This window comes from Hypomesus transpacificus, chromosome 19 (assembly GCF_021917145.1).
Source record: "Hypomesus transpacificus isolate Combined female chromosome 19, fHypTra1, whole genome shotgun sequence".
In the NCBI taxonomy this organism is placed as follows: Eukaryota; Metazoa; Chordata; class Actinopteri; order Osmeriformes; family Osmeridae; genus Hypomesus; species Hypomesus transpacificus.
In genome coordinates, this window is record NC_061078.1 from 7,065,112 (window position 1) to 7,077,049 (window position 11,938).

The window sequence follows — 11,938 nt, forward strand, 5'->3', positions numbered from 1 at the left end:
TGTTAGTGTTAGTATGTGGTTGTAAATGTAACTGTGTGTAACTATGTGTGTGTATATGTGTGTGTGTGTGTGTTTTTGTGTGTGTCTATGTGTGACAGGAAGGTGTTGGAAGGTGAATCCTCAGCCCTGCAGCTAGCTGTGGTTTCTACATCCTCCTGCTCATATGTCCTGCTGTTCTGTATGGAGAGAGAAACTGAAGGCTGACTCTGTTTCCCATCCTGCATTTATTATTGTGTATCTTACTGTATCAGTGTTTGCAGGTAACATGTGACTCGTAGATACATGTACTGTAGTCTCCAGTAAACTGGAGAACTAACTAACAATTTTAAAATATTATGACTGTAAGAGAAGATTTGGAATCAGTAGTGTAAACAAATCCCTAGAAACAATTGTGATTCTGTTTTGTGTTCCACACAGTTAGCCATCCAGCCAGCCAGCCAGCCAGCCAGCCAGCCATCCAGTCACTCACTCAGTCAGTCACCCAGCTAGACCCAGGGTGAAGGGTTAACATCTCTGGCCCGGGTGGGCCCGCTGGTTAGAAAGGGCCTCGGTCTGAGAGTCCAAGAGTAGCCAATTTGTTTTCCGTGTGTTGGAACAGTACGGGAGTTCTGCTGGCTCTGATGGGCAGGTGAGATCAAAGCCACGGGGACAAAGGAAGCTCAGCAGAGATTTGTTAGGGGAGGGCTGTGGCCCCGACAGGCCCTCTGATCAGGTCCTCTCTATAGAAACCTGCCATGAGAAAAAGTACAGCAGAAAGGGCTCAAAGGTCAGTATGATTGGTCTGGATTATTAGCCCCTCCCCTTGCCTAGTCGGGGGGGTGGGGGGTGGGGGTGGTTGAAAAGGACTGGTGGCTCCTAACCTTTGTCGTGGCAGAAAAGAAGCCTATTGTGAGACCGTTTGTCGGAATTTGGGGTCAATTAAAAAAGAAGCCTTGAAATTTCCTGGGTTTAAAATCAGAAAGGGGAAAAAAGGAGATAGAAGAAGAAGGTGGGTAGTAGGAGTAGGAGATCCTACTTCTGAGGTTTAGGTGAAGAACCAGTTGTAAAAAATGACTAATGCGAGTACTGTGTATAAGGGTCAGTGTAACATGTTATCACTTTATGAGAAGGTCAGCTGTGCACCCTGAACAATACACTTAATTAAGGACTTTAATAACCAGTTTTACAATTGAGATGTCTTATTTTTCACCTCTTTAGATATATATATATATATATATATATATATATATATATATATATATATATATATATACTATTTTGTCATATTTCCGTCATGAAAGCTACTTGGAATTCCCATTCAAAACTAAGTGGAAGTGTCTTAATAAAGTAGAGTGTGCAGGTGGGTGGGTACAGGTATGTGGGTCGTAAATAGGGAGCAAGCAGGTAGGTTGGGGGTGAGGTAACTGTAATTGTGAGAGATTTGTAGCAGGCTCCGTGCCAACCTCTATAACATTCCTAGTCTGTCTTGGGTTTTATCAAAGTTTTATCACATAGAATAGTCAAACCACTTGGCCTCTCATTAGCAAGGCTTCTCAAGAATGATTTCAGCAACAAGCATTCAGAATCTCACCCCCCCACCAACCCCACACACGTGCTGTGTGTATGTGCATGTGCATGTGTGTGTGTGTGTGTGTATATGTAAAAGAGGGAGAGAGAGAGAGAGAGAGAGAGAGAGAGTGAGTGAGTGAGTGAGTGAGTGAGAGAGAGAGAGAGAGAGAGAGAGAGAGAGAGAGAGAGAGAGAGAGAGAGAGAGAGAGGGGGGGGGGGGTAGCATATGTGTGTGTACAGGGTGCATACATCGGGTTGCTGCAGTGATCATTACTGCGACGCTCTGTGGGCGTCTGGAGATCTAATTAAAATAGTTTGAGAGCGCAACAGCAGCCCACATCTGAGCTCCCACCCTATGCCAAAATCAAACCACATGAATATCTTCTCTTTTGAACTGGTCACCAGAACAACGTATGATGTAAATGGTCTGGCTAGTGTGTTCCCGGGGCCTCTCTCCTGTTTCTCGTGACCAGCTAGGAGAGTGACACGCTACCTCCGTGATGTATGGGAGGGGAAGACAAATTAACGGTACTTTCCTCCCGGGGATTCTCAGGCCCGGTCTCGATAGCATGCACTGGAGCGGCGCCAAAGGGCAGAGATATTTGTAGATGATGGTGCTAATTACGAGAAGGGTAACCATAATGCGATCAAGATGGAAGCAATTTAGGCAGTAGTCATTTGAGTGTTGCTCTTCCGCCCGCCTGCAACATAGTCGAAGCCTTGATATGGGGAATTTCACCGTCTGGGAGTCAACATGCCTTACAGTTTCCACCGAGTAAGAAGGGCGCGCTTTAGGGAGAAGGCGGCAGTGCAAGGCGGCACCTAGACATTTTTTAAAGATCAATAACTGCACTTCATATTTTTTTATAAATAAGAAATACACTCTTTCAAATAGTAAAACTAGGCTAATAGTCTACTTTGAACAGGTCGGAATTCAACACGTTGGATTGGAAACGAGGGTAGAGGGACCTGACTGGACCACAGAGCAATCAGATCAGTTTTATTCCCACCGTCCTCTATGCCCTCCCCGCGCGCTCGTGAGTAGGTCTGGAGATGCTCTTTATCACTTCCGCGCGCCACTACTCTGGCTGGTCTTGTTGCGCAAGGTGCTCAGCAGGAGAATTTTGGCAAATTACAAATCATCCAAACTTGATAATCAACCTTAAAGAATAATAACGACTTTGATTCGAAATGGTGGGCGGTGGGCATCTGCTAAGATAAATAAGACACATGCTATTCACTTCCAACAGGCTATAGGCCCCTGGAACCACAAAAGGTAGCCAAAATGTTTTTATTTCCATTCATATAGGCTAACATTATTTCGGTAGGCCAGAGTAAGATAGAATCTGGTTACAATGGACATATTGAGACCAGACCTGCCACAAAGGGGCTGGAATGCGCCAAAGTGTTTGATCTATGATTCCTTCAATTGGATAACGAATGTGTTACTTATTATTATTAACAGTGCAATTTAACACATAACATGCACATAATTCTTACATAATTTTGTGTAAATAAAAAATCGTGTATTTTATATCGGGTCATTTTCATATTTGCGTTTAGCTATAATATATTACCTTCACCTGTCCAACTGCTCTGATAGCCTAATGCCCGTCAAAGGCAGCGTGTATAATTTGGGTTGTATAATTGGTCTTTGGGACGTTTCAAAAGAGGAGTTCAGAGGAGAACCCTGCCCTCAGATGGCTCGCTCTTTGTGATGCGGTGTTCCGCAGTTCCCAGTGTGTGTAGCACTGTGTAATTTCATCCACGCCGCACTCTCTTGGTTCACACAAGCCAGATACCTTGTTGCCTCCCCCTCTCCTTTGTATCAATTGGTTGGGGTTCAGCCTATTGTCGCTGCGAGCTTCTTTTATATCTGTGCACACTGTCGATCAGCGAAATCTCACGATAGTCTCCAGCCTCCCAGCCGGATCCACAAGTTCTTAGACCACCGTGGGCAAACCAGAGGACCTATGACACCTACAGGGACAGACCCACGCTGCTGTCACAGCGCTGCCCCCCACAGATGACCACAAATTTATACCGGACAAACGGATGGCAGCGGGACAACTGGCAAATGTTTTGTGTACAGGATCATAGCGTTTTTCCAAGGCGGTGGAGAACAACAAGTCTTTAATGGGACCCCAAGTGCCTCATCTCCCTTTTCTCGCACGAATCTTCTCACACCTGGCCATGCCACAATGGTTATAATACAGCTTCTTCTGTTGCTCAGTTTCCTGGACCAAAGTGAACAGGATTTTCTGTCTGCTCGGCTTGGACGGATCCCTAGAGCCCCCTGCGCCCGGGGCCAGCCGTGTGACCCGAGACAACGGCGCGATGCAGGGGGACGCGGCGGAGTGTACGAGCACCTCGGGGGAGCGCCGAGACGCAGAAAGCTTTACTGTGCCACTAAGTACCATTTACAAATACACCCAAATGGGAAAATAGACGGCTCGCTTGAGGAAAACAACCCCTATAGTAAGTTGTCTATGTATTTTCCTATGTCACTGATGTTTTTGTTCCCACTGAAATAATACATTTAGCCTAGTCTACAGCAGAAAAACTGAAAAAAGGCAATACGTTCAATTTGAACAAAGTTCCGGCATGGTTTTAACAATATCTTTATTCAATTATTTTGCTTCAGCCCAGACAGCCTAACTAGGACTGAACATAAAATGAAGACAACATCAGTGGTTTATTGGCATGTGTTATTAGTGTTTGTATAGCTTCCCCCAACCGGGAGTTTCTTCGCTGACCTTCAGATGTGTTTGTGGCGAAGTGGTAAACGCTGGTTTAAAATAGGTCAAGCACGTTCTATATTAAACACTGTTATGGAGTTGAGACTGTATCATAGGCCCAGGTGCTCTGCTACGCAAAGCAAAATTTTTCAAAATCTTGTTTGTCTCTCAACACTACTTTCAAACATTTATTGTCTAGCTGTAAAAGTTTTTAGCCAATTTTGAACCGGGTTTTCTTTTTTTGTGTAATGTTCAAATAGTTTTCCGTGTATTGTGGCCCGGAATCTGACACTGTTGATCAGTGATCATTAACTCTCTTCACAGTCAATTCCCCGACTGAAGAGCGTCTGTTGGCCCAACGTAAACATGGCGAAAAGCCTAATTTCCATATGAGCATCAGAATTAACAGGCGGGAGGACACAATAGCAGCTCATAACGGATGTTTCCTGTAATCAAGGCCGATTAGGAAATCCGGACCTCGGGACAGTCTGCAGACAAATCACTCACAGCAAATACTCACAGCAAATACACATTGCATAGGCTATATCAATACTATAGTAGACCTATTTAAAAAGCCTGCTTTTAATTTATTTAAACTAATTGTGCAGAGCTTTGCTTTCATTTCTGATGGCATTGCAAAAAGAACAAACCCATCGTTAATTTTCCCTTAGGCCTAAACCTTTGAACTAGCGGCTGTTTACTCGAACAAAAAGACAATTAAACAGCATAAAAAGTGTGGTCTGTACCCAAAGTTTGTTGTCAGTTGATTCCCTGACTTTTTTGTATTTACGGGAAAGAACATATTGCCATGTGCCAAACAGGCTGTGTTTAGTCGTGACGCAATTGATGCCATTAATAAGGATCAAAGTAGGCTAGTATAATATAATAACGACGATGGTGTGGCCGTTTTTTTTTGCCAGGCATTATGGAAATCACGGCGGTAGATGTGGGAGTGGTCGCCATCAAAGGGATATTCTCGGGTCGATATCTGGCCATGAACAGTAAAGGACGCCTTTTTGCATCGGTAAGTGTTGCGTCACACATCTGCCAATGTCAGCAGGGCGAGATATGATGTAGCCTCTGTAGAAGTTCGGGTGACACACAGCTAGGCCTACTTGATTCCATTGGGCTATTGTTTCACCTTGCATTACAATCATAGAGTGTTGTAGAGATTTCTCCGCTCTCCTTATCTGATATGAGGCTTGTGTAACAGAAGCCATTGCGGCTGCACAGTGAAAAGCCAACCCTCTGGGGTTTACCCCTTGAGTTTCAATCTTAATAAACCAATAGAATCTGGATGTGTCAGAGAGAGAAGGATACTGAAGAGAACGTAAAAAATGAAATAACACAACCAGGGACTCTCTGTGACTGACCATCTCCTCCTTGTTTCATCCCAGGATGTGTTCAACCAGGAGTGTGAGTTTGTGGAGAGGATCCATGAACTTGGCTATAACACGTATGCCTCTCGCCACCACTCCACCGTCCAACCAGCCGTAGGCGGGGGAGGGGCCAAACGTCGGGCCAGCGCCCAAAGGCATTGGTACGTGTCAATCAATGGCAAGGGCCGGCCACGAAGGGGTTTCAAGACTCGCAGCACAGACAAGGCCTCGCTATTCCTTCCCCGTGTACTGGGCAACAAGGACCATGACGTGGTGAGGAGGCTGAGAGAAAGCCAGAGGGACCCAGCCAATCAGGCAGGGCCGGAGGGACATAGGCCCCAAACCCAGGCTGGACAGCAGGGCCATCGGTCTCAGACCCAGGCTGGCCAGCAGGGCCATCGGTCCCAGACCCAGGCTGGACAGCAAGGGCCCTCTAGGCGCCGTGGGGAGCGGAGAAGGAGGCGAGACCGTGGCAGGAAGGGCCAGACCAGGAAGCCAGATGACTGACCCTTGACCCCTGAAATTCCCAATCAACCCTAGAAGGCAGCGTCTCTCGACACATACAGAACAGAAGAACAAATCACAGACCTGACAACATGTGTGCCTCTCCAGCAAGGGCACATATCTTGGACCTGAGGTGTCAGCTAAGTGCATCTGATGGACAAGGATTGAACACAGGTCTTGAATTGAGACAGGAACACAAAGAGTGCTGCAGCAGACTTGGCTCCAACCACTGTACAGAGCTGGTCTAGAGGCATGTAGCAGACTGGTCTACAACCAGACGGACAAAGTCCTAACAGTCAGAGCTCAGGCCTGTGGTTAAGGTTCCTCTGACAGTGACACAAAGACACTTTGATGTGACGCCTGGTGTTTGTTTTGTACATAGAAACTACTATGATGGGGACCAAAGTCAACACTGCTGGAATTTGTCTCCCTCTTCTCTCTGTCACCTGGAAAAGGATGAGAAGCTATCCAATTTCAGTTGATATTTCTACAGACATACCAGTCATGTACATATATGTTTTTACAGTTACTTTGAAATCATGTTTCATATATCAACAGTTTAAACATGTTCAGTGATTTTGAGTAAGATCTGGACATCCAATAAGTGCTTACCAATAACAAACATTATGAGCTGAAAGATGGAAAAGGTTATTGAAGAGTTGTACAACATAGAAAAGCACTTTGTCCGATGATCGTGACTCATGATAGGAACAAGAGAGATACAACATGGGAAACAGACATGTTTGTGAACTTGTGGTGTGATAGTCTACTGTCTGAGGAGTACCTGTATATTTACTAATGATATGAATATTTATTTGTTGTTGTTTTTTAAGTTATTGATGAAATTCTACATGAGCGATGAGAATGTTAATGTTGCGTAGTATTCACTCACCAGTTAAACTCTGGTTATTGTTACTTGTTACTACTGAGGCCACTGGGCTGGGCTGAGGAGTTACAAATCACTTTATGTTGCTGACTGATTCACATAGAACAAAGTGGAGAACATATATAAAGCTTACTTACCTGACTTTTCTCTGTGTGAGTGTGTATTTGAGCACTAGTTATCAGTTACTACCAAATCCTCCAACTGTTCTCCCACCGTGTCCTCTTCTTCTGTCCGGTCCGTCTCATCCGTCCTGTACTGAGGAAACAGGAGATTTTAGTTGACCTCATCCCCCTGGAACACAATCACCTGTTACTGTTCAGTAGCAGTGAATACTGAAGCAGAATGAGCCGTGGTGACACCGCTGACCAACAGGCCCACGCTGCTGAAGGCAGGGAACACACAGTGATGTCTCTGACCAGAACAGACATCTCCCTCGGTTGATGTGCTTTTGTCCCTGTTCCTGGTGTACTCATTCATTTCCATGTGCCTCATAAAATACAGAAGATGGCGAGGATGGTATCACAGCAACATATTATGTTTTATGTGATTCATATTCTATTTGTTTCCTCATATTTCTTTATACTTCCAACCAATTAAATCCATGTCGTTTTTGAGACTTAAGGGAGAGCAAAGGCAGGCCACCATGGCATAGCTGTATTGCGGTTGTCTATAGGAAGATATAAAGCTCTGATATTCTATACCTCCAGGGCCTGAATGCTTCCTGGGAGCCACAATGGGTCGTCCCGGGGGATACCTGGGAAGCGGTGTCGCCTGAAACTTTTTTTCTTTTTCTAAAACACGACCAAAGCCTCGGATCCAATAAACAAAACCTAACCTGCTGAAAAAGAAACTGTGTCGCTTATATTACTCAACAGAAATGCGGGAGTTCAGATAAGTAGAAGTAGGCCTACTTGAATTCTAGCTTTTGTATTCCGGCTCCCATATTTTCAACTATCAGCTGCATCTCTTCCTAATACGATCAGATCGGTCCAGCACTGCCCATAGCAAGCCGTTAACCGGCGACCTAGATGGAAGGTTATCTGACTGACAATAAAACCGACATTCAGATGCAACATCCGCTGTTGATTGAAGTTACCGATAACATTCCCCTGGAGAGTTTGTTGAGAATTATTACGTGATTAACCCATCACCATGACCTCTTCATTTCACAGATGGGTGGATCATTTTTTATCTCATGTCAATGTTATGTCTGCTGCGATTTTTGTTGTTGTTGCATGAGACAGGAACTTCAAGCCTACACATAATTGATGAGCCTATATTGATTCCGTTGCCGACTGATTTGTAGATAAGGCCTACAGTTTTTTTATAACGAGGGCAAAATATATTTGAACTTAATTCATCGTTGGTCCACAATTCAATGATATCTACAGTGTTGTCAGAAGACAAGAGCCACTCATTTAATTTAAACACTAAATTTAGGCTAAGATCCTCCTCTGTTCTCACAAACATAATCGTGTCGCTCTGTCGCTCGCGCAGACCTTTCATTCAGCTTCAGGACGCTGCCATTAGTTCAATGGCGTTCAGACCACCGACTTTTATCGGTTTAGACGAGTAAACAAAGGCTCTCTAGTTAGTGTTTGCGTGTTGCGGTCTCAAGCGGGCGTCTTCTGTTGACCCACGCACACAATTATGTGTGCGTCTGTCGCCACGTCAAGGGGAGAGCTGCTCATTAGCGCACGCCCAGCTCTCTCCCCCAGCCTGTCAGCAGTGAATGCGCCAACTTCACGATAAAACCCTGTAATGACATCCAGCAATTGAGGGCATTTTGTTCCACCGAATAGGCTACAGAACTAGCTTAGCCCTGACATAGGTAACGGGAGGTGTCCCAGGCCCCACGAGGCAGCCACCGACGTAAACTCGTAGACAGTGCACCCTAGGGGCAGATAGCGGTCCCGTTATGACGCAAAACATATAGGCCTAGGCTACTGTAAATAATAATAGGTATAACCTATTTATCGCTCATAATTTTTCACGACGTTGGTTTCTAATTATGAAAACTGCTCAATGAACAAGACAATTGAATTATTGACCAGTAGGTTGTCGAATTTACAGAGGCATCAGATGTCACATGTTTAAATCAATCAAGTTACAATGACGGTAACTGGCGGCTGTTCCTGCTGGTGGTAGTGGGGATGATCATAATGACGGTGGTAGTAGTGATGAATGACAATTATGTTGGTTGTGATGATGATTGTGGTAATGATGATGGTGATTATGTCGATGATTAATACTGGTTTAAGATGATAGAGGTGAATTTCAACGACAATAGTATTGAATGTGATCTCGAGGAAGACAAAGGCAAAGCCTTAAAATATGTTATAAGAAGTTATCTTGACAATATGGCCTAATTTTTCACATTCTTAAGCCTGTGTAGTGGCATCCCCACATGTTGGCCTATTTAACGTCTAACAGGCCTCCGTGAGGATATAGGCTACTTACCCTCGTGCTTGCCTAATTGGAATGCCTGACTCTTTTGTCTATGCTATCTGAAGGAACGTGCACGGCAGGTCTTACACACGTTGATGTCTGCACGAGGAACACAGACCAACATTCTTTGCTAGGCATCGTAAAACTTAATCGTCAGGTCAGTTTTCCTGAGAAGTTGTATTAAGTTGTCAGCGGTTCAGAGTTAGACTAGGTCTAGCGTTTCCAAAATATTCAAAAGTGTTTACATTACAGTAATTCATTTTCAAACATGTATAGGCCTATTGTAAGAAATGTAGCCTACACTTCAAATATGTAGGGCTATTACAGGTAGGCCCTACTGTAGGTAGGCTATATCAACTCTGAGAGATTATTTATACTAACATGCGCACTACGATCAATTAACTGACCCATTGTAAAGAGAACATTTTCGTTCGTTAGTAATTGTTGGTATGGAAATTAAAATGAACTGAGGCTATAGGTGAATCTGACACAATATGCTGCATGTTATATGCCTACACCAATTATGTATCAGCCTACTTTCGAGTTCTATAGACCTTTTCTATAGAGAATTGAATAGGCCTACGTCCTTGTATTATTTGCGTTTTTCAGATATGCTTAATCAAGTTTGTTGGACAATGTATACAATTTTAAGGACTGATTTATCTCAGTTTGAATTAAATCTATAACGGTCGCCGTTTGATAAGAACGTGACGTTACAGTACCATGGAGAGCGCATAAGTGCCAGGGCTTCATAATACTATTTTCTCAAGACAGTTGGAACCCGATATCATTAGATAGGGGCAAAGAGACCAAGAGAAAGAAGGAGAGTGAGACAAAAAGAAAGAGGGTCTGTTCACATGGTGGTGGAAAAGTGAAGCTACAAACATGTGCAAATAGTGCGACTTTGCATGAGCACACAAAGTGCCTGCGCACCATGGCAATGAGTCGCCTTGATCTAGCTCAGAAGCCTAATTGTTACCACACACATAACAACAACATGTCACTCCAGCTAGCTTTTTGATCACGCCTGACCCTCTGCGAACTAACACACAGACACAGAAAGGATCAAATGGACCGCCTGAAAAAGGCGCGTCTCATATGAAATCAGCACGCAACATTTAGTGACGCAGCGAACCCTGCCTGGCGGGTCGCCGAGCTAAAGGTTGAAGCTCTCAAACCTGACAGTTTTTAAACCTCCCCTGTGCGGTCGAGATGGGAATGTTGTTCTATATTGAGGATTAGCCAAACGTGAACGTGAGAAAATGTCTCCATGCGGATCACTAGCGTGTCGGGAACGGGACCCACCGAGGAGTTCCAACGCTTTTTGTCTCTTTTGATACATATTGGGTAACGTGAATAGGCGGTGAAAGATTATGAAATTTGATGGAAACGAATAAAGACCTAAACAAAACGGACACCTTTGGCTGTCATTCTGTGGAATTGCATGTGACTGCGTGGATACATTTCACTTTAATACAAAAACAAAATCTCTTCATTATCCCAAGTTTATTATCCACCTTAAATTAAGAGAACATTTATATTATTATTTTACTCAACAGTCAATCAGTTTAGTTCAATCAAAAATTAACTCCCTAACAAAGAAATTGCCATGTTGATTAGGCCTAATATTATGATATCTGTGGGTAATGTGTGTAATGGAGCAGCAGGTGTGTCAGGACAGACGGGGCCTTTGGCAACCAGAGGGCCTCGGCAGCAGTCAGGCTATCAGACAACAATGAGGATAGAACAACAAAGATATTTTGCCATTATCTTTCCCCTGCAGACTATCAGACACAGCATCTATCAGCTGTGTAACATTCTATTTAGTCTCACCATTGTTCTCTTTAAGATCCGGGGTCATTTTTTTCTCCTTTTTCTCGAACAGTCTTATTCGTTTTTTTCCATTTCGTTGAATTCAACTTTTGTTTTTTTCCTGTTATTGTTCATTTAAAGAACTGTCTCCTGTCCGACACCACGCTATGTTAACTTAACTATTTCCGATTTTACATCCTCCCATACATAAATTATTTTATTCTTGCCTGATAATGAAGGAAGCTTTGCACAAAGAGGCAAACTGCAACGTCTCTATTCTACGTTTCAAAAACTCTTTTCTGACTTTTCTGCAGATAAGGACCATTATTTCTATTTAAAACTTCCCACAGTCTTGCGACTGCTCTAATCTGAATGAACATTGTCAAATGTGTTTTGTTCTCTGCAAAGGGGTTTTGACATTTGTTAAAATGCCCCCCTCCCTCGCTCCCTCTGAATGGCACCGAATGTACGTGTGCGCATTATGGGTCTATGTGTGTTTGAGTGGCTGAGAATCCAGCCCCGTGATGCAGGAGTCGAGCCGTGATGTAATTTAACTGCAGATATAAATATCGTCGGCGAGGGAGCAGCGGCATGGCTGAGTCGCGCTTGCCCAGACGGCCAAC

At 44.0% G+C, this 11,938-nt stretch overlaps 1 protein-coding gene across 1 annotated transcript; it reads left to right on the forward strand.

The window, feature by feature from the left end:
- The first annotated feature begins 2,672 nt into the window (after positions 1 to 2,672).
- fgf3 (fibroblast growth factor 3) lies at positions 2,673 to 7,239 on the forward strand. The gene is made up of 3 exons (XM_047042120.1): positions 2,673 to 4,026; positions 5,207 to 5,310; positions 5,684 to 7,239. The coding sequence occupies exons 1-3, from the start codon at positions 3,750 to 3,752 to the stop codon at positions 6,170 to 6,172; spliced, it is 870 nt and encodes a 289-aa protein (XP_046898076.1). The 5' UTR covers positions 2,673 to 3,749; the 3' UTR covers positions 6,173 to 7,239.
- The last annotated feature ends 4,699 nt before the right edge of the window (positions 7,240 to 11,938 follow it).